The 23,598-nt window shown below is 33.2% G+C and overlaps 1 protein-coding gene across 1 annotated transcript in view; it reads left to right on the forward strand.

The window, feature by feature from the left end:
* The first annotated feature begins 371 nt into the window (after positions 1–371).
* The window catches only part of LOC145322168 (uncharacterized), a 45,982-nt gene continuing 22,755 nt past the window's right edge, over positions 372–23,598 (forward strand). Inside the window, exons 1-14 of the mRNA XM_080163998.1 lie at positions 372–560; positions 5,086–5,133; positions 6,509–6,586; positions 7,355–7,455; positions 8,404–8,634; positions 8,772–9,049; positions 9,321–9,405; positions 9,860–9,973; positions 10,462–10,541; positions 11,856–11,973; positions 19,362–19,495; positions 19,888–19,983; positions 20,191–20,236; positions 21,901–21,947. Coding sequence (XP_080020124.1) covers positions 433–560; positions 5,086–5,133; positions 6,509–6,586; positions 7,355–7,455; positions 8,404–8,634; positions 8,772–9,049; positions 9,321–9,405; positions 9,860–9,973; positions 10,462–10,541; positions 11,856–11,973; positions 19,362–19,495; positions 19,888–19,983; positions 20,191–20,236; positions 21,901–21,947 — 1,584 coding nt within the window. The 5' untranslated portion in view covers positions 372–432. The remainder of the gene's footprint in view (positions 561–5,085; positions 5,134–6,508; positions 6,587–7,354; positions 7,456–8,403; positions 8,635–8,771; positions 9,050–9,320; positions 9,406–9,859; positions 9,974–10,461; positions 10,542–11,855; positions 11,974–19,361; positions 19,496–19,887; positions 19,984–20,190; positions 20,237–21,900; positions 21,948–23,598) is intronic.

Raw genomic sequence — 23,598 nt, forward strand, 5'->3', positions numbered from 1 at the left:
AAGAATTACGTTAAAGAATATTTTTTAAGAAACAATGCCAATAAATTACTAAGGCAATGTAAGTAAAGAAGTACTCATAGACGAACATACCTCAGTTATAGAGTAGCTGCTATACTGAAAAATTAAAATACCTTTTGATCAAATTTGTAGCTACGCCGCCTCTAGCATCTAAGGTCCTTGTAATTGTTAAGAAGAAGTGAGGAGGCAGAAAATTAGACAAAAAATATTCTAAAACTCATGTTTTAAAAAAAATATAGCCTAAACCCATCCTAGATCTATGTGAGTTCTCCAAATAAGAGATCCTAAACGGTTCAGTGGTTAGTGAGATATTGATGGCCAAAAAAATGTTTAATTGTTTTATTTTCAGAAATGTTATAAAATGCTGAATGTCATATAGAATTAAAAGTGAAATATCTTAAAATTAATGTGAAAATGAATTTACCAGCTGGAAAATGGACTACACGCGTGATTTTGTTATTATTTGTTATTCTTCTTAGTTGTGATGTTATATTTGGTGACAGGAAAGCCAGCTCTGGTGTCATCCTTGTTAGAATTAAACAGTAAGTAGAATCTAATAAAATTGTGGGAACGGGTTCGAATCCCGGCCAAGACTGTGTCATAACTATATATATTAAACTATATATATACTGAGGCTATAGGGATATGCCTTATTCAACAAACAGTCAAACTAGTCAATATTGATTTGGGTACTAGAGTTATTTTCGGTCCAATGTCCCCTCTCTCTGTAAGTAATTTCATATATTCAAAAGTACAATACTGCCTTTAGTTTCAAAATAATTGTTCAGTGCCGCATTATTAAGGGGAATCGGTTCTTGTTTTCTAGACGTGGTTCTTGTACAGAACAACTAGCGCTTTCGCCCCTATCCTCTAGGGGCTTAGCCACTAGAGGTATTGATCAGTTTCTCTGTAGGAAATTAAGCGACTTTTTAAAGAATTCTTTGTCAACATTTGTGTGCCATAAATTAAAGGAACACGTCTGTTTACAAAAAAAATTGGGTGGTGGATTTTATCTTTTTATTGGGGGTTTGGGTGTTCCACCTTCCAAGTAAATAGCTTAAAACCACCACAGGACCAGAAGGTATATTCCATAAAGAGTAGAGCCAAATCTATTCAGCGGTTACTGAGATCTTCACACAGACAGACGTACAGACATCATTCTACTTTGTATTTTATATAAACTTAAAGGGAAATCACAAAATTTAAAATATTAAATATAACACAACTGCTGAACTAACTTAGTAAGAAAGATAAAAATGACTCATATTGGATCACCTTGAAATTTACAGTCTATTTCAATATCTAAGGTCAACCAACACTATTTAATAAATAAGATGCGAAGCATCTCTTCAATCAAAAGCAACCTCTCTGCATAATTTAGCTTCTTCTCTAGTATTTTTAGTATATAGTATTATAGATATTGAAAATATCACAAAATTACTCTATTTAACCTAAACTTAGACCTAAGAAAAAAATGGACCTATAGGACTAAGGTAGGAATGTCAAACGTTGGAGTGGACAGTTAACCTAACTTAAACTATTTTAAATCATATTATAGTTTTTTTAAATAACTAACACAGGCGGGGGGCTTATTTGTGTATTCATATCTTAACCTAACTTAACCAGTATAGAACTCCTGCGTTTGTCAACTTCGACGATTGTCACTACTGCGTTTGTCCTAGAATAAAAAAAATGTAATGTGTTTGAAAATTTTTAGATTATATTTTTTTTTAGGAATATCATCATCATCGCCATTTATCTCTTCTTTCCAGAGCATAGGCCACGCACAATGGTTCTCCATTTATCTTTGAATTGGGCCTCAGTAGAGGCTTCACTGAAAGATGAAAAATTCTTTTTACTCAGTTCTTCAAGGAATTCCCTCCTCCAGGTTGTTTTTGGTCTACCTGGTTTCCTTTTTCCTGTGAAGGGGTCCCAAGTCAAGGCTTGATAGGTTAAATCATCATGCCCTTTCCTTAGAGTGTGCCCCAACCATCTCCATTTTCTCTGTTTTATTGTCAGTTTGATGTCTGACATATCACTGCGCTCTAAAAGCTCAGCATTTGTGATCTTGTTTGGCCAAAAGATCTTGTGGATTCTCCTAAGACATTTGTTGACATATGTCTGAAGCTTGGAGACCACTGCTGTGTTTAGGAACCAAGTTTCGGCCCCATACAGCAAAACAGACAGAACATTTGACTTGAAAAGTCTTAACTTGGTCTTTATGGAGATGTTGTTGGAATTCCAAATTTTATTCAAGCTGGCAAAGGCTGTTCTAGATTTGTTAATTCTAGCTTTAACATCTGTCAAAGTGCCTCCAGCTTCATCAATTTTACTTCCAAGATACTCAAAGCAGTTAACATCCTCAAGAATTTGATTTCCAATAGTTATTGGTTCTTGGGAGTTTGCATTTAATCTGAGTATTTTAGTTTTTGGAACATTTATTTCAAGTCCAACTTTCTTGGAAGTTTCAGCTATCATGTTAGTCCTTCTTTGCATTTGACTTCTATTGCTTGTTAACAAAGCAATATCATCAGCAAAGTCCAGATCTCCCAAATATTTGGGATTGCCAAATAACTGCCAGCGAATGCCATCATTGCTTTCACAGTTCTTCATGATCCAGTCAATGGCAAGGAGGAAAAGGAAGGGAGAGAGAAGGCATCCTTGTCTGACACCTGTTACAATCTCAAAAAAGGTTGATAGTTTACCTTTATACATAACATTTCCACCTCCTTTATGATAGATAGCTTTAATGATATTGATTATCTTTTCTGGAATGCCATAGTGTCGGCAGATTTTCCAGAGTGATTTCCTGTCTAAAGAATCAAATGCTTTTTTGTAGTCAATAAAGTTTATAAAAAGCTCAGAGTTCCATTCCTTGGATTGCTCTATGATGATTCTTAGAGAGGTTATCTGATCAATAGTGGAACGGTTTGGTCTAAATCCAGCCTGATTAGGTCTTAGCTTTTCATTAACCTTCTTCTTTATTCTATTAAGAAGAATCTTACTAAGGATACGGCCAGGTACTGAAAGAAGCATTATCCCTCTGTAGTTTCCACATTGGGTCAAGTCTCCTTTTTTGGCCAGTATTGAGATATGTCCATTTTTCCAGTCCTCTGGGCATAACTCATCATTCCATATCTTAGTGATCAAAGGTAGGAATGCCTCAGCAGATGTGTCTAGGTCTGCTTTCATGACCTCAGCTGGGATGTTATCAGGTCCTGCGGCCTTGTTATTTTTCAAACTTTTAATGGCCTCTTTGATTTCCAATAGATTTGGCGCTCGACAGTCAATGTCAAGTGCATCTGAGGGTGGAATCTCAGTTTCTTCCTCTGGAACTGGAAGATTCAGCAGTTCAGTGAAATGTTCTGCCCATCTATTTAGAATATCCTCATCAGTTTTAAGGAGTGAACCATCCTTATCCCTGATGTGTGATCCTGATTTGTGTACTTTGCCTGCAATGCTCTTAGTAATCTCATAGACATCTTTCATTCTATTTTGATTAGCAGCATTTTCTGCTTGCAAGGCAAGGTTTTCCAAGTGTTCTTTTTTGTCAATTCTGACACTTTTTTGGATTTCCCTGCTGAGCCTCTTATACAGGTCTTTATCTTCTGGAGAGTTTCTAGAGAGTGTCTTTTGTCTTACCTCTCTTCTTTGATCCATGAGATCAATGGATCTTTGAGTGATCCACGGCTTTTGGTTAGCCTTTTTGAAACCTAATTTTTCTTGGCTGGTATCATTATAAACTTTTTTGATACCTTGCCAAATATCTTCCACTCCATCTTCCTCTTGAAGAGTCAGCAACTCAAATCTATTCTTTAGAGTGAGCTTAAACTCTTGCAACTTTTCAGAGTTTTGGAGGGTTGTTAAATTATATTTCTTCCTGGGGTTAGGCTTTGTGTCCTGCTTTTTAAATCTAAGCCGAACTTTAGAAGATAGAAGATAATGGTCTGAATTAACATCAGGTCCTCTTTCAACCCTGACATCAAGGAGAGAACCTTTAAAGCGTCTAGATATACATATGTGGTCTATCTGGTTAAAGGTTCTTTGATCTGGTGATCTCCAGGTGGCAGTATGAATCTTTTTGTGTTTAAAGATGGTTCCACCAATGACAAGTTTGTTTTCAGTACAAAAACTTACAAGTCTATCACCATTGTCATTTTCCTTGCCATTACTTAAGCCTAGGCCATATCTGCCCATAACTTCTTCTAAATTCTCATTATTACTCGCCACTTGAGCATTGAAATCTCCTAGGAGCATGGTCAGATCCTTTTCTTTATGACCATTTTTAAATACAGAGTCAAGCTGGTCATAAAATTCGTTTTTGACCTCTGTATTTGCTTGTTCTGTAGGAGCATATGCTACTATAATTCTCAGTTTGATGTTTTTAACTGAGGATTTGAAATAAGCCTCCATAATTCTAGGACCATGGGGTTGCCAACTGATCATGGCCTGCTCTGCTTGCTTGGTCAGCATAAGAGCCACCCCTTGATTATGGCCTAGATCCTCATTCATATGACCTGAGTATAGTATTTTCAAGCCAGAATGATGTTTAAACTCTCCATTGTTTGTCCACCTTGATTCGGTGATAGCCAGGATGTCAACCTTGGCTTTTAGCATTTCTCGGCAAATGTTTTCTGTCTGGCCTGACTGAAACATTGTCCGAACATTCCAGGTGCAAATTTTTGCTGGTCTGCGGGAATTCAGAATCATCCGCCTGACTGGTCCGTTAGCAGTTTCCCAGCCAAACATCATATTGTTGTTTCCAACCTCTACTTCGTTCCCGAGCCCAAAGTTAAATTGGTCATTACTTTGTGCGGGTTGAACATAAGCAGGTTTTTTCTAGGGAGGGATTGTTAGCCCCACCCAAACCCCCTGAACTGGGGGAAGTGACCAGAATTCAGTCTGGCATCTACCCTAGGACCTTTCCAGCACAGTAGGACTCTTCTGGTGTAGCTCCTAGGATCATTGATGCACGGTGCAGGATGGACGGCGTGCACGTAACTGGTCTCCCATCCCATTTTTAGGAATATACCTATAAAATATTATTTATATAAAATTTGTGTTAAGATTTGTAAATCCTGAAGGCCGCGATGCTGCAGGAGCTTGTTGTAACAGGTAAATTTAAGGGATATTAAGGGATAAGACAATGGACAACAAATTGATACTTATCCCCAATGATAATTCTGGTTCTAGACCATATCTCCACGCACCTTGAAACATACCTCGCTTCTTATAATTGTGGTGCAAAGCGTCCATTCGCCCTATAGACAACCAACCCTTCGATTGAACGACCTTTATCTTAGAAGTCATAACTGTGCATGGTAATGAGTTGCGCCTGTTTTTGGCCAATTCATTCCCCCTACTCTTATTATTTATGTTGCGCACCTGACATAGCTAGCATGACAAGGGCAATATGATACGGACATACGGACTTACCCCTAATGTTGAAAAGCTTTTTAATGTTATTTACATAGGTGTTATATTAAATAGATATTAAATACATTATTTCAATATTTCTTACTCAGTTTTACTATTTTAAATTATATTTTCTCAAAAAAATTATGTAAATAATAAAATGGATATTATTTGGATTAACCTAGTACAAAAAGGTAAATGTAATTACACAAATATATATTCACATAAATACATAGTTAATTAATTGAATAAGCTTTATTAAGTCTGGATACATTTTTCTGGTAAAACAATCATCCATTCTGCTAAAAATGTGTTTTATATATTTGCACAAACTCACAATAGTAAGGAATTATAATGCAGAGTCCTATCATATTTCTCGCGTGGAATTGGTTTAAATTCAACAAGATATTAATACTTTAAATAATTAACAATAATCAATCATATTATTGTTTATATTTCTATTAATAATTTATCATATAAAATGTGTTTTTTTTTTATATGATAACATTAATAATATTTACAAGTAAACCACATTTTATACATTTCATGTTTTATCAATAAAATTGAATTAACAAAGATACCTATGAGGAAAAAATACCAACTATGATTTCTGGCAAATGTTGTTTTGTAAATATTTCACTCCAAATAAATCTGGTTTTTGTAAAGTTTAATCTTTTAAATCAAACTAATTATACATTGTTCTATTGCTAAAAATTTATTTAGTAAACCTTTACAGTCTTTTAAATGTCTTATAAAATGCAAAAAAAAGATAGGATGATAATAGGCAAATTGGCTAGTCGAATACTGCCGCCCCCCCCCCCCTATTTTTATTTTAAATTTGATTTAGGGAGACGGAGTTTATCGTTTGTTCTTTATTACTTTAGTTTTGATACAGGGTAGTCCCGCTGGGTTAGGGAACCGAAGGTATAGGCCCCGAATGGTTAAGGCCCAATGCAGTGATTAAGCATAAAAAACTGTTTAGTCTCTTCTTGAAAATTTGTATAAGAAATAAGGGGGGAGTTTTCAGTGCTCGATAGGTACTTTTAAGGCAAATGACCTTCATTTTTTATTTTAGGGATTCCGAGCCAAGTTTTGAGGATGAGACCACCTGTCCCCTGCCATGCTATACAATGTTTAGGGTTTGTGCTAACAGGTGAACTCAATTGTAGAACAGCTGCTTTATAGTATGTTCATTAATCGATGTTATTCTTATATAAAAGTAACAGGATGTCTGTATGTTTGTCTGTCAGTGTTTACGGAAGGATCTTGCTAACCGCTGAACTGACATAGTTCTTTTTTGCAATGTTGTAATGTCTACTGGTCCTGGGAAGGTTTATAACTAGATTTGGGGAGGATAACACAACCCTTCCAAGAGGAATCGCACAAAGGAACAAATTACCCCAAAATAGGGGGGGGGGGTGATCTGTTCCCACACCACCCTACCACAAGTTAGTTGTTAATATATCTATAATACAAAGTAGAACGATGTCTGTCTGTCTGTTTGTTTGTTTGTACCTAAGGATCTCGTTAACTGCTAACCGATACGGTTCTCCTTAACAGGGTAGCTTCTAAAAGGTTCCAGGAATGCTTATAACTATTTGGGGGGTTGGTACCACCTCCCTCCAAAGAGAATTCGCCCCTAGAAAAATCCCCCTCCCAAAAAAAATCTAACTAATATTTTTTTTAATAGAATTTTTTACTTATTTGTTCAGAAATTTTTTAAAAATCTATTTTAAAAAAATAGGTCTTGGGATTCAACTCTACCTCTTCATGTGTCTCTAGAGTCCTCTAGGGGCGAAGCCAATAGTTTTAATATATTTTGGTTATATATGATATGCATTTTTAGTATAAATGTCCTGAACACATTGTAAAATTATGATTTTGCGTTTTCAACCAATCATATTGATTATATTTGTTTTAGGCTAGAAAATACAGCAGACGTGGTAGTTGTAGAGGAGCTGAATACTGGATTTTATCCTCCCCCACCCAATATTTCTAATCTAGAAACAAATCAACTTCCAGGTACAACGTTTTTCTATTGTCGGATTTAGTGCCAGTATACATTTAAATTGACAAATGGTAAAATATATACTGGCCTATCAATGGTCATTTGTATTGTACGACGTCACCTTTTATTAGACACTCTAAGCTGCTTCGCGGATTTACTCTGCAAGTCACCAGTGTGGCTGGAAGTCTATACAGCTTTAAAAGTTCAGTCGGTAGTCCTTGTATGGACATTGAATAACTTATTATTTAAAGTATTAAGGGATTTTGTCTGAAGCTTAAGATTTCAATAACCACCTAACCGATTGGGTTTTCTATTTTAGGTGATCTTTACATAGAGCATGTTATGGTTTTATTTAGAGATTTAAGGGTTGGGAGGGTTTAAAGCTATTTTTATATCGCTTTCCCCTTCTTTCGAATACAGAGCCCATAGAAGCCTAGCCGCTGGTATCTATATAAATTAATTGACGTATGAGGGGATGTACAGACAGACTGGAATACGAGTATAGAGTAGCTTCGATACAATTAAATATCAATAATATAACAAGGTATTTCTAAAAAATACAACATTTATTAAACAATTAAAACTGGTTAGAAATAGGCAGATTAATGGGATTATTATTATAGGATATATTTAATATGATATCAATTAAAGGCTTGGACGTCCTGTTTCTTAGTTAGGTAAGAAACGACGTACTTGAACACGTGGGAAATATAGATACCGCCAGCCTAGACTTATAGGCTTGTATCTAACCGAATGCAGACGGGAGAGAAGTATTCACTCTTTGGCCTGCAACAATCAACTAGCTCCCAACACAGCAGGATGGAGTATAGTGGCGGTTACAAGTGGAGGTCTGACTCAGCCAGAGAAGTATAGGAATGTGGACAGGGATGGGGATACATAAACTTGGATGGTGAATACCACATAATCTTGCTCATATTTTTTTCTTTATTGTATTTTATCAGGTCAGCCTAGCAGAGAACATCATACACAACCAATTTCCGGTCATCTGCTACGCGATCCCCTTCCCCCGAGTCCCCCCAACCTTCCACCCCAGCACATCGACAGTCGGCAGGAGGAAAGCTTTCTAGAAAAGCTGTTTGGGGGAGGGAGTAAAAAGGAGCCTCCCCCACCGCCAAAGTCTTCAGCACTGCCGCCCCATAAACAGTTTATACCTGTATTTCACAGAAGACAAGGTAATGAAATATTTTTTTAGTCTTTTAAGAGGATATAAGTGTTTAGCAAAAAAATCATTATAATATGCCCGTACGTACAAATCGCCGCGCCGTTTCCTGCCGAAAAATCTCCGTTATCATAATGTTTATTATTTAAGATCAGCAACCTGCTCCCAGACCCCCGTCAGATCGTCGGCCGCCTCCTCCTCCCCCATCCCGCCACACGCCTCAGTTCCGCCCAGGTTCACAGTCACCTGGCCAAAGGCGCACTCCACCGTACAACAGACCACCCCAACAGAGCGGACCAGTGCGACAGGGCGCGCCAAGATTTCCACCGTACCGGCCCGGAACTGGCGGTGGACAAACCTCGCCTGGCGCCGAAGTTCCTGACCTGGATCAATGGAGAAGAGCGGGATACAATGTCATTTGGAGACAGGTAAATAAATATTTTGACTTATACGTCTATTTTTTTGGAAAAATGATCTAGGACAATAAAGTACAAGCATCTCTATTATCAAGTCCTGAAGACGTAAGTATGTCCTTAAACATAATCCTATAGTTAATTAATTTTGCAATAGATTTATGTAAAATTTTGTTTAGACTTTATATTCTACTCATAGAGTTATGATACTCTGCAAGTGTTGATGTTCTTTTGTCCAAACGTTTTGTTTAAATGAAGAAAAATTGAAAATAAAATTACAATTAAGGAGCGTCAACTTTTCGGAGATCCTGAACAAGAGTGTGCCTATGGTTCTATTGAAACTAAAGTTCTTTTCAATAATTCACTTCAAGGTATTGTATTCATTAGTTAGGGATTGGATAATGCAAGGTTTTAAGTATGTTCGCCAATTCTAAAAATCTATGGAAGGAGGAGACATTGGGCTGTTTATTATGCTAGTCCCCAAAGTTTTAAAACAACGTTTTCTTATTCGTTGGCTTAACAACATTTAGGACTTCTTAAATTTTGTTTGGTTGATGCATTATATTAGGGGTCCAATCGTCTCTACCACTAATTGTAATTTTGTTTAAGAAATGGGCGTGTAGAGGGGGGATTAGCTGAGTGTCAACACCTCCTTTCTGTGAGAAATTTTGTATGATTACATTTCTCTTTATTTTCCAAATTAAATAACATGCCTCTCTTGCAAATTTCAGTGCACTTGTGAGGTTAGAAAAGGATTTTTGTTATTACCTATACCTATACCCTTGAATATAATAGAATCAATTATCTATTATCTAATCTTTTAAGGAGTAGGTGACCTCCTGATACGTATACCCTACCAAGAAGAATGGCAAGGATTATTTTCAGTAAGAATCGAGGCTTGGCATGTGCAAAATCCACAATCCATTCCTCAGCTAAAAAAGGAAAAACATCAAAACGATTTAAAAATAAGAATATTTTTAAAAGCGAAGCTTTTATAAAATTAGGGTCGGTCCGTCCGTCCGAATACTAATTCCTATTACAATAAGGTACAATGTCACAAGCTAAGAATCTCTAGAATCAAGTCCTAAAAATGTAAACACGTCCTTATACAGTTTCCTGTATTTCAACAGTTTTACAACAAATTTACTTACAATTTTGTTTCGACTGATCCTATATTATAAAGAAAAAAGGTTTTTTGGTCTGTAGCTTGAGATTTCGATAACTACTAGACAGATAGGGTTCTCCATTTTAGGGAAGCTTTACATAGGTCTTGGGATGGTTTTCAGCTATTCAATTTATTAGGTTTAAGTCGAGGGATTGTTTTATGCTATTTTTATCCCCTTTATCTATCCCTTTGAATTCAAAGACCCTTTTTGTTAAATCTTTTGTTACATCTTTCCAATAATTTGATGTTCTTTGGTGAAGCCAGAAATCTACCACTGAAAAGAAGTCAATTTTTTCTCAAATATTCTCCACCCTGGCCACCCTTGCCAAATCTAACTTAGAGGTAAAATACTTTTTATTGTAAAATTAAGTTTAAATTTTTAAAAATTTCAATTATTTTGTGTGCATTTATTTATGAATAGTAATTCTATGAAAATATATTTTTTTATTTTATATTTCTGATTAAAGTTTAATTATAATAATGAGGAAAATACCAGTAGTATTAAAAAAAATCAAGACAAATTTTATTCATGAGTAGTGCAGTAAAGGGAGGAAGGGAACATTTGGTTGTTTATTACTTCAGCCCTAAAGTCTTATGATAACGTTTTCTCATTCGTTAGCTTAACAACTTTGGAGACTTTTATTAAATTTTGATTGGTTGATTTATTTAGTTGAGCGTCCAAACGTTTCAACCACTAATTGTAATCTACAAAAGGGTTAATTTTGTGTATTCCTGGGGATGTATATCAATTTGTCTGCCACTTTCTTATCCCTTTAGAGCCCTGATTGCAGTTAAAACAAGGCAACACTATTTCAGATTATACAGAACAGCAAACTGTTATACAGTTCGTTGTTCAGGAGAGAGATAAACTGCGTATAGACACTAGGGTGGGTTCATATCGGAATTAGACAAAGCGGGGATATGCAACAGATGAAATTAACCTTAAAAATATTTCTGACCGAAAAAGAATTTTAAAAAATTGAGTTTTAGAACACGACCACTTAAAAATATAATTCATTACTTATTAGTATGCAAAGACGACATTCAAAACAAATTTTGAATCAGAACTATGGCTTCATGGTGCTCCCTGGAAAGGCCTTGAGGAGCTGAATCAGGAACTTTTGTCCGTTTCAAAATATCTCGTTCCTAGCCTTAGAAATCACTAAAAAAACAAAATTTTTTAAGGTTTATTGAGAATTGTCCAATTTGTAGAGGTTTTTTAGATTTTCTCAGGCTAGGAACGAGATTTTTTGAAACGGACAAAAGTTCCTGAATCAGCTCCTCAAGGCATTACCAGGGAGCACCATGAAGCCATAGTTCTGATTCAATAAATTTTTGACTCCAATTTACAAATAGCTATACAATTGAATGTCTGGTCGTCAGCGGTTTTAAGACTTAGGATAAATTTTAAATCATCCAGTGGTGTATTATATCTATATAAATTGAGTGCAGATCCCCGCTTTGGCCTCAGAAAAAAAATGTCCAAAATCGACCCACCCTAATAGACACTTGATAAACTTAATAAAAGTCCTCATAGTTTTTATGCTATCGAATGAGAAAACTTTACCATAAACTTTGAGAATTAATGTAGTTAACAGCCCAATGTCCTATTGTAAAATAGCTATGCTTTTAATATTGACAAATCTTATTTGTCAGGAGTTTGTAGAGGAAAGTTTGGAAGCGAAGAAAAAGGAAGCTAAGAATGGAACTACTACTGTTGATGATGGTGATATAGATGGAAGTGGGGATGAAAATACTACTGACTCTACTACAGGTAAGAATGAAACTACTACTGATAATGATGTTGAAAAAAATGGAAGTGGGGATGAAAATACTACTGACTCTACTACAGGTAAGAATGGAACTACTACTACTGATAATGATGATGATATAGATGGAAGTGGGGATGAAAATACTACTGACTCTACTACAGGTAAGAATGGAACTACTACTACTGATAATGATGATGATATAGATGGAAGTGGGGATGAAAATACTACTGACTCTACTACAGGTAAGAATGGATCTACTACTGATGAGGGGGTTCTCCTAGAGGCTTCTAGGAGCTTAGTCGCTAGTCTAATAAAAAGTACAAAATTAAAAATTCATTGTGTCTCAAACAAAAGGGAAATATTATTTAGTTTTAAATTTCAACTAAACAAAATTGAAAGGGGTGTTATACACTATACACTAGTATACTCTATTGACTTAGACTCTAAAGGTACCCTCATAACATTTACTCTATGAGAGGTATTCAAATGTTCTATTGAAAAGCGTGAGTCAGTCAGTCAGTGAGGGAAGCAGATACTTATAGAGATGCTATGCATCTAAAAAATACGTGTTAGGAAAATTATCTAAATAACATTAAAGTAATATATTTCTGTTTTTACATAAATTTATTTCCAAATAAGAATATAAGATCAAAGAAGGTTAAAGCTGACCAGCCTAGCCAAAGACCTAAAAATAAATAATACTTATTCATCGTATTATAGACAGCTTTCCGCAATAATTAAAATATAAAATTATAAAATTAAATCCAGTTTTGTTAACCGGCCCGAGTGGGCGCAGGCCCTGGCTAACAAAACTGGTATAAATTTTATGATTTTTATTTTTATATTATCGGAAAATTGTCTGTAATACAATGCGATGCATGATTTTTTAGCATGGCTTTGAACCGGTTCTAATCAAGTGGATATTAATCGGTTTCGAAGCCATGCTGGAATTTATTTCCAATTTATGTGAATTACTTCAAGTTGACATCTGTACTGTATTGTAGATTGAAATCAATGATAATATTAAAGATACATCTTATAAAAAAAAACGTGGAATGTCTAAATTGCAATAAAAGTATGTGTGAGTGTGGGTGTGGTGGGAGGTGTTTATGTGTAAGTAAAAAAAAATCTCGAAAACAGCTGGAACGATAAAAATTGTTGTAGCTTGAAAAAGGGGATCCCACCCTTACTAATAAAATAAATTTTATATACCTGCAGTGTCCTTTTCCTACGGGGCTACCCTTTACCCAATATAACCCATCCTATCATTAAGAGATACAGCACTCTAAAAAAACTGTTGTAAGAAAGATATAAATACCTAGAGCACTTCCCAAATCAACCACCAGGCTAAACATGTCATAGCTGTACACATTTTTTATTACACGAACCTCCTCAGCTGATTCAAACTAAAATGTACCAAAACAAGGATGACAACTTCTATAAGTAGCGAGGCACAAAAAAATATTTGATGGGAATAAGGTCTATGAGATTTGAAGAGAATTTATTAAAATCTGGATTAGGAGAAAAAACACGAAACCTTTCTCATGTATTTTTACAATTTTGAATATTTATATTTTGTAGAATTTCTAACAGGCAAATAATTAAATGCTTAATGCTCATTGGTGTAGGAAATCTATATTATTCATATAAAAAAATCAATAATGAGAAGCAGCTGAGAAAATCACATTTTGCCCATATTGATACAGACTGACTGAATGTTGATAAACAGACAAAGCGAATTATATGGTTGCTTAGATTAAAATATTTGGTTTATAAGATAAAACTTACAGTCAATTGTGAAGCTATTCTATAATTGTCCCCAGAATGCAAAGTTTCAAATCTAAAATTAATATGCATCGTCTAAATAAAAATAGGACATACGTGGTTATATTGACAGCCCGGAAAATTTGTCTTCTAATATTGCCAGTATGGACATCATTTATTGGTCAGTTCGTTAATTTAGAAGGAGGGGAAGAGATATGGTAAAGGATGTGGATGAAGGGTATCGTCAATTTAGCCAGTTGTTACCATCGCTTTATAATGAGAGTACATGAAAATCTGGTGCAACATCCAAGCAATAATGTATCGATTATTGTCTACTTTCATTTTATCAAGGAAATTGTTCATTGATTGCTTACAATATTATTTTTCTTTTGGAAAACTGGAGCTTAGAGCCCTTGTAGAGGAAGGAGGTAATTAAAACAATCCTGGCCTTTTTTTATGATGGGGAGAAGTTCAAATTAAAAAAATAGCGTAAATTCTGAATCTTTAAATAATTTGATTATGCAAGTATAAGAGACTAATGCATTATCATATCCCTGATATCAAATGATAGGCATGAAGGAAGGCATTCCTTGAATATGCTTAACTCACGGTTGGAGATCAATTTTTTAAATTCATTTATCAGTGTCTTTAGATACTTTCTACTTTTCATCTCAATATTTCTGTGTTCTTCACAAGTATCATTCTGTTGATGCTGATGATGATGATTGGTCAGCTCAAACCAGGGTGGTACACATCCATACATGTCAAGAAGCCAGGATCTGTCAAAATGTAAAAAAAAATCGCTTACTGAAAAAATGGTTAATGTATAGAAATGAATATTTGTTGTGAATTTAGGTTGCTAAAACGGACATCATATATATTGATCAGTTCGTTCATCCATTAGGAGGGAACGGGATGGATTAAAGGGGATGGATGGGAAGTATCGTTATTTTAGTTAGCTGCAAGTATCACTTTATTGGAGTACATTAAAATCTGGTGCAACTTCCAAATAATTATAAATCGATTTATATGGAGAATTTAGATAAATCCATTTTTAAAGGTTAAAGTTATTTGTACATACTAGATTTGGTTTACCTCATTTTTGACATTATGCATTTTCCATAACTAGATTGTATTTTAGAGTAGTCAGTACATTGTACACCATCATATATCCTATTAGAATATTGTTTAGTTATATTGTAATAATGATATTATATTGTATAATAATTTATCATAAAACAAGACTGATTATATCCAACCCAGGCATATATATATATATATATATATATATACAGTGTATTTTTTTTTATGAGAACTTTTTTTAAAGCAATTTTACCCCACTTATAGTTATCAGAATTTAATGATTAATGGCTTATTTTCTTCGTTTTTTAAGGGAAATTATGAAACAACAAAAAAATTACAGTTTTTGTTGAAAAAGTACAGTAAAGTTGAAAATTAAAAACTTAGGTGTCAACATTTTTCTTATGCTCAAATAATCAACCTTTTGCAAGAATGGCTGCTAAACACTTCAAAGTTGAGATATAGAGCTAAAAATGTATACAGATACTATTAGGGACATGTACTAGGGAGGGAGTACTGGCCCCCCAAAGTCGACTACAGAAAATCCATTTTTTTAAGAAAAATGCGCTAAAACCATTTTTATATGTTGACACCTAAGTTTTTAATTTTCAACTTTACTGTACTTTTTCAACAAAAACTGTATTTTTTTGTTGTTTCATAATTTCCCTTAAAAAACGAAGAAAATAAGCCATTAATCATTAAATTCTGATAACTATAAGTGGGGTAAAATTGCTTTTAAAAAAGTTCTCATAAAAAAAAACACACTTTATATAGGGATGAGACAATGGATCTAAAATTCATATTTTTTTCTACCCTGGACTTTGGGTACTAAAACCTAGCAAGAGGTCTTATTTTGGCAATTTTTTAAAGACTTTGGGGACTAGTGCAAATAATGCTACTAAGAAAATTGATTAATAAGCAGGCAAATTTTTCAACAACAAAAAATATATAAAGCGTTAGTTATTAAATCTTGTAAATAAGTAGCTTTGCTAGTAAAGAAACCATCCTATTATCTAAGAGTTGGTAAATGACTTGAACATAGGCCCATTTGAAATAGTCTCCAGATGGACCAATACTAATCATTGCACTGCTTCTCTCTTCTGTCCTGAAAATTCACAAAAAAAAATAGAATAATTTATTAATTAATTTTGCCCTACAATGAAAAAATTACAATTTTTAATATCTGCGATAATAAATTAATTAGAAATTGTGTCTGTAAAAATTTTCTTTGGACAAATTATGTTTATTTATTCTAATTCTATTCAAATTATAAAGAAAATTTGTTTTCAATTATTCAATAATCTATTCACATGCATTTAATTGGATTAATTTAATTGTATAAAAAGTTTGTATATTGAAAGCCTCAATTTATGTAAACAAAAAGGATACACCATAAAAGCGAAGTTCAATAAATCAGCCAAAAAAACATTAACAAGTATGGAAAAATAACTATTCTATTGGTTTTTTAGTTCTGGCAATGAAGGGAATTGTTTAAATAGATAATAAATACATCCACAAAATATTCTTTGGAAACGTGAATATTTTATTTGCTTACCTACTTATTTTAATCTTATATGAAATAATTGAATAAAAATTTCTCTACAAAACAGATTTTAGACATCTTTCAATGTTTTAAAAACAACATGCAGTATTAATTCATCTTTACCTTAGGGTATTTTGTCTGTATGGATCTACTATCATTGCCTTCAAAGGCTTGGTAGTGGAAACAAACGAATACTTTAGTGTATCAACTGTAACTGGGATATTTATACAGTATCCATATGGAAAAATCATGATTGCCTTGAAAAAAAAGTTAATCAGATAAAATTAAGGACTAAAAATGATCTATTTGAATGTTATTTGATTCAAAATATGTATAATAGGTAAAATATATTGGCTATATACCTTGTTATCTTTTTTCCAGTTAACTTCTAATGAAGAATAATCATACTCCAAAATATTGTCTAATATTTCTTTCATATTTGAATCATTATGCTTCCCTCTCCATGACAAGGATTTAGAAGATTGCAATTGCCCTAAGAAAATAAGTTATAAAAGTATTAAATATGTTTAAGTGTTTAAGAAGCCAATTCAATTCTTAGAGCGTTTATGTGATATGTATACATGAAAGCTTATTAGCTTTTAATTCTGAGGACTGGAAAAGTTTTAAAGATTTTCAAGTCCCAAAAATGTAATTTTAAGATTTTTTTTTAATCTTGGGGCTTCAGATTTAGGATATTAGGTCTACTTGTGTCAGTCTTTCAGCTGTTAGTGCTGTGTATTTCCTGCAGGGTTATTTAAGGTTATAATAGTTACCACTAAGTAAGTGAGTGAATCTACGGTAACCAGCCAAGTTAGCTTTGTCATAGGTAAACTGACTATCTTGACATAAATACATCATTGGCATCTAAGATGTTTATAAATTATCAATTAAACATAAAAAAATAAGAATTACAATGACTAATTTCTCTAATAAAAACATATCCTGACGAAGATTTAAACAAAGTTAGCAAACAATTTATCTAAAATTCTATAAATATATTGTAAAATTAAAAAAAAAAGAAGACTAGGAGTAGGCAAGCCTTATTTAAAAAAAATGTAAAAAGAAGGTGCTGATTTAAAACTGTACAAAAAAAATAAAAAATATGTGATTTCATTAAGTTTTAGGACTACCTTCATCAAACTTTCTTACTCTAGAGGATCACAAAAGGAATTTAAAATAAATTATACAACCTCAATATCCTGAACATTCATTGTTGATTGTTGATGAACTACAGGGTGGGCAAGGTATTTTCTTACAGACTCTTGCATTTGAAATATAAATGCAGATAGAGTAGCACACTGTAGAATCAACCTAAACCATTCATATTTAATCATTTTTGTGGTCTAAAAAAGTTTACTAAGAAGAGTATACATTAAGTCCTCATTTGAATAAAATGTCTTTTTATTTATCTTTTATTTTAAATAAACAATGAAACACTGTGTATTGGACTTATCAAATAAAGATAAATTGTTGAAATAAACTGTGTTGATTTCTAAATGTGCTTTCAATTAAGAAGTAAGTGTAGTTCAGTGCAAAGCTGTTCACCAATTACTGAAGTAATGTATTTATAAATTGAGTTAATATGTTTGTCTTTCTTAATTTGAGGTAAAAAAATTTTCAATAGAGTTTTTTGTTAATGTTAATGGCTTCTTTTTAAACATGAAAATTAATAAAACTTTTATACATTATTCTCGTATTCATTCAAATCCGGTGGATAGGAACCGGTTCTTATCAATACGAAAAAAACTATGTCTATAGCATCGTATTATATCCAGTTTTCTACAAATATAAAAATGTACAATCATAAAATTAAAACCAGGTTTTAATAATTGTACATTCTATATCCGCGGAAAGCGGTTTATAGTACGATGAAAGAAATAACTATTACAAAATTTATTAATATTTTTTATTTTATTTAATGACTTCTTTTTAAACATGAAAATTAATAAAACTTTTATACATTATTCTCGTTTTCATTCAAATACGGTGGATAGGAATCGGTTCTCATCCATACAAAAAAAACTATGTCTATAGCATCGTATTATATCCAGTTTTCTACAAATATAAAAATGTACAATCATAAGATTAAAACCAGGTTTTAATAATTGTACATTCTATATCCGCGGAAAGCGGTTTATAGTACGATGAAAGAAATAACTATTACAAAATTTATTAATATTTTTTATTTTATTTTAAGATTTACAATTTTCCCTGTCAGAATTTTGTTCATTTCAGCTTAATTTTCAGAAAAAGAGGCGGTTTCCTTCCATTTTGCATATGAACCAGAATATAATTTTCGAAAAAAAACTTTTAATCTTAATTTCAGGTTAGGTTAGGTAATGGTTTAAAGAGCCCCTTAGTGACAGTATTCCTTGGGATATTTCAGCAGGGTTAGACCCCTTAAAAACATAATTTTTGTCAAAAATTAAAAACAAGCGGGAATGGTAAGTGTTCTCTTTGTTTGTTTGAATGAGTGCACTATAAAGGGAATAAAAAAAACATTAGATTTGCACAAAATAATTTTTTTTATTTTTCCACTTTTTAATCTTGTTCGTTACATTGTTTGCTTTTAAGCTCGATAAAGCTGTTATAAATCTTCCAAATGAAAAACAAATACATATGAAACAGCAATTATAAAAATCTATAGTTTGCTCAAATGTCCAAAAGAAAATATCTTATTTAATTTAATTAATGAGCAGGTTGTAATTTTTACACAATTTACAAAATGATATTTAGAAAGCTGTGCATTAAAGACCTTAAAGTAAGCATGGCTTAAAATTTTGATATCTAATTTCTATAGAGGTTTCTTAGACTATCAGATTTTTTTAGTACTGAGATTCTGCCTTACTTTATACAGGATTAAGTTCCTCTTTTGTGTTGAATTAATCATATTTATGATCCTGAATTAAAATTATCTAATACTCCTGAAAAATCACTATTAAGAGTTTTCTTTATTCAGTAATTCTGAAGAAAAAATCTTGAGACCAATTTACATTATTTTAGAAGAATCAGAAGATTTATCTGACACTACGACCAATGAAGGTCTGGAAGATACTACAACAGATGAAGTAGAAACAACAACAGCTGTACCAATAACAACCACTCCCAGAGAAGAGGAAAAAGAACCAGATAATAAGGTATTAAACAATTTGTGACAGGTTGAATGTTATGCCTTAAGCAGTGAAGAGTATGTACATATGAATAATTGACGATTATACATATATATAGAATATATCCTTCTTGCAATTATTTTTCATTCTTATTTCTTAAGTCGTAATCTTCATACCTATCTATTGTGATTTTAAGGAATGGATATAGGATTGCGTGGTTGTAATAACAGCGGAAAATTTTGTCGTCAATATAGCTTGCTAATGTGAACCTCATTCATTGTTCAGTTCGTACATCCAGGATGAAGGGAGAAGAAGGGGTAAAGGGTATGGATATTATTTTAGCCAGCTGCAAGCATCACTTTCTCAGAGTACAAGAAAATCTGGTGCAACATCCAAGTAATAATATATCGATTTTTTAGGGGGATAAAAGGTCCCTTATCTTGAGACTTGACAGAAACCACATCATATATGCTGGAGAACCTTGGAAGGAATACAATTTTGTAGCTTATAATGCAAGGAAGGTTTTATGAAAATTAATGAACTTTAAGTTTAAAAGAAAAAAGGTTCAGATTTTACTTTTTAAAAATATTTTTTAGCCTTAACAAGAATCTTAAAACATCCATCTTTAATAGCAATAAGAAATAGAACAAAATATCAATTTCAAAGATATTTCGAACCTTAAATATACTCACATAAAAATTAGTAAAACTAAAATTTAAAACAGAATTGATTACTCGCTACGAATGGTCTGCTCTAAAGATTATACAGGTAACATATTTTTATTATCGAAACTTTATTTTAGCTTTAGGTTTATTATTCAGGAATAAGGTATAACCAACAAGCGAAATAAATCTAAAATAATATTTGTAGGGTAGATGAAGAGGTTGTCAATTCTACGATGTAATCCTCCAACGACAGCTTAAATTACGTATAGGTTTCGTGATTTTTTTCGAATTAATTTTGCTGTTGGTATAAGCTTTTTATTGTTTTTCAAACAAGTACTGTCAAACATAGCATTAATACGATTTTTTATTTTAAAAAAAGCTATTTTGCCACTTACTTTTTTAAAGGGAAACAATGGAGTTTCATTTTCTTCAGTGATTTAATGATGGCTTAGATATTTACTAGTGCTAATTTAGTTTTAATGATGATTATCTAGAATGGGAAAAGCTTTATAATTAAGTCAAGATCACATTGTAAATGCGGGCGTTCGTTTGTTTGTGTTTTACTTTTGGTCAGGTTATATTAGGTACTATTGGGTGTTGGGTTAAACCATAAATAAATAAAAATTCCCCCTCTGTCCTTTTTTTCAATTATTTTTCTAGGAAAAATTGAGGGAAAGCACCTTTAAATGTTATTGTGAGATGCAATAAAAATTATAACCAAACATTTAATGTCACAGAGCATAAATTGCAAAATCGCACAACAAACAAAAATATATGCTCATATCCACACACACACACACACACAGATTTACAAACACACACACACACACACATTGACTTGCATCAGATATTGGCAATCTGGATATATTGCAAATATTTTTGAAGAACTGTGTACACTTTTTATAACAAATTAGGCTTGAAACGATTTTTGTCAGAATTACTTCTTGCAAATAGATAGCCAAAAACTTTTTATAACGCTTGTTAATAACTTGTGATTAGTTTTCATCTGGGCCTATCTAAACCTTATGTAAATTAAAATCAAAATCCAGAAGCCAAATAATCTAGCCCTCCCTAGTTTTAAAGAAATATATGTAAAGAGAGAAATTCAATAAAAAGTTAAGAATGCAGTGCAAGAGAGAGAAAGAAGAAACAATTTCACATTCACAAAATATCATTCAGCTTCTTCCATAGTTCCATCAAACTTTTGTTTATTTTCAAGAGTTTTGTGCTTCGTTTATCTATCTACCCTCCTCCCCCCCCCCCCTCACATTATACCTCGATTAATAATTCAATAACTGCAAAAATATATGGTATAATTCAGATTTTTAAGGTTAAAGAACTACAATTGGACTTGAATTCAATAATCAACCATTAAAAATATTCTGTGCTAAAAAAAAATTTTATGGATCATCTTAACTTACTTACTTATTAGATCTCATGATCCTTAAACCATTTTCTAGAAATAAAATCGTCTCACATGAACTATTTTGTCTGATATTTATGGTTATATTATTGTAAATATTAAGTACTAAATAAGTTTGAAAATAGCTGTTCAGAATAAGTATTATTTTCAGAAAACATCTAATAATCTCGCTATTTTCAGGGGACACTTCTGGGGATCAATTATGTTTTTTATATCTTTTTAGAAAGAGAAGACGATTGTGCTCCTATAAAAGGACATTAACAGTCTCATTATTTACTGTAATTAACTAATTGTCTTGCTATTTTAGTAAACAATTACTAAATTAATAACCTTGCTATTTTCAGGGGACACCTGTTCCTTTGCTAAATTGTGTTTAAATCCAGCCCTCCAGGTGAGTTCTTTAGAAAATTTATTCCAGTGGCGTGCGAAGCACTTTGTCTAGGGGGGGGGCATTTTGATTATATATACTAATTTTATATAAGGGCGTTTTAAGGGGTGGGATTATTTGATTATGGGCCTCCTAGTCCTTATCCCTTCCATTTTCCATTTAGATCCCCCACCTCTTCCCCCCCCCAACCTCTTCCCCCCCCCCCCCATCTCTTCTCCCCCATCCCTTCTCCCCACCCTGCAATGACCGAAGGGAAGGGAGCTAGAAAGCATCTTCGAAAAAATAGTACAGAAGATAAATTAACCTTCCCTCCCCCCCCCCCTTTACCACAAAACATTTTTAATGGGTGGAAGGGGATGTTATAAAATCTCAGCAGGAAGGATGAATAACCCCATTAAAAAAAATTTGAAAGAAACCATTTGGAAGGGCGCGAAGCGCAAATTTTTTTCTTCAAATATGCAGGGAGGGAGGGTTTTTTGGGCTATTTATTACACTAGTCCCCAATATTTCATATAAAATTTTCTTATTCGTTGGCTCAACAACTTTGGGGACTTTAATGGAATTTTGATTGGTTGGTTAATTAAGTCGAGTTTCCATACATTTCATCCACTAATTGTAATCTATATAAGGGGTAATTTTGTGTATCATCATTGGGGAGGTACAAAATTTCTTTAGTAAAAAGTTTATATTATACAAAATAAAATACTTCATATAACCTGGTTTGTTATGTTCAGTGAAAAAAGATTATAACCTAATTTCTACACTAATTAAAAAATTTGGTAAGGTTAAATAATAGTAACTGTCTGTTTGGCGCGAAGCGCCAAAATTTTTTTTGTGGAGTATTTCTTGATCTTTTTTTTGGAAACTGGGATAGTTTTGCTTTTAGTAGGGTAGGGGGCAAAAAGGGGCATTTTTGTTGACCAGGGGGGGGCAAAATGGGGCATTTTTTAACATTTAGGGGGGGGCAGGGGGGGCGGTTGCTAGGGGGGGGGGCAGGGGGGGCGTTTTGGTCGCTAGAGGGGGGCGATTGCCCCAAATGCCCCCTTCGGTTCGCACGCCACTGATTTATTCATTAATGATTTGCCTGGAAGCACTGTTTTTTTGTATCTGTGATTTCTAGGAAAATTAGGCACAATGGACTAAATTTTGTAAAATTTCTTATGCTAGCCTAGAAGATTGGTTTACCCTAGACTTACATACATTTTTAAAGATATATATGCAGGACTATCATAAGGATTTTGCCATTTCTGCTTAATCTTTCTAGTAATCTCCAGTCCAAAAATCCTGACGAAAATTACATCATGTAGTATGTCAATTTATTTGCTTTCAATATTGTACCTTATTGTTTCTGGAATGATCATCCCAGGGTGATTGTAGAATGCCTAAAGATATGTATAAATTAAAGATATCTATTACGGACAGGACGAACCTAATTGTGTAAAGCCTTAACATTAACTTTTATTTTTAAAAGTGAAGCTTTTCTATAATTAGGGTCGGTCCGTCCGTACGTCCGTCCGTCCGTACGTCCGTCCGTCACGGATAGCTTTTTTCGTTAATTTAGACATGATAGAATTGTCCTATCGATTTCAAATTTTGCATGGTGATTCCTTTAATAGTTAGGTACGAGTTAGAAGCGTAGCAACTCTATAATCAT

This window comes from Acartia tonsa, chromosome 6 (assembly GCF_053477335.1).
Source record: "Acartia tonsa isolate MP-2025a chromosome 6, ASM5347733v1, whole genome shotgun sequence".
Classification (NCBI taxonomy): domain Eukaryota; kingdom Metazoa; phylum Arthropoda; class Copepoda; order Calanoida; family Acartiidae; genus Acartia; species Acartia tonsa.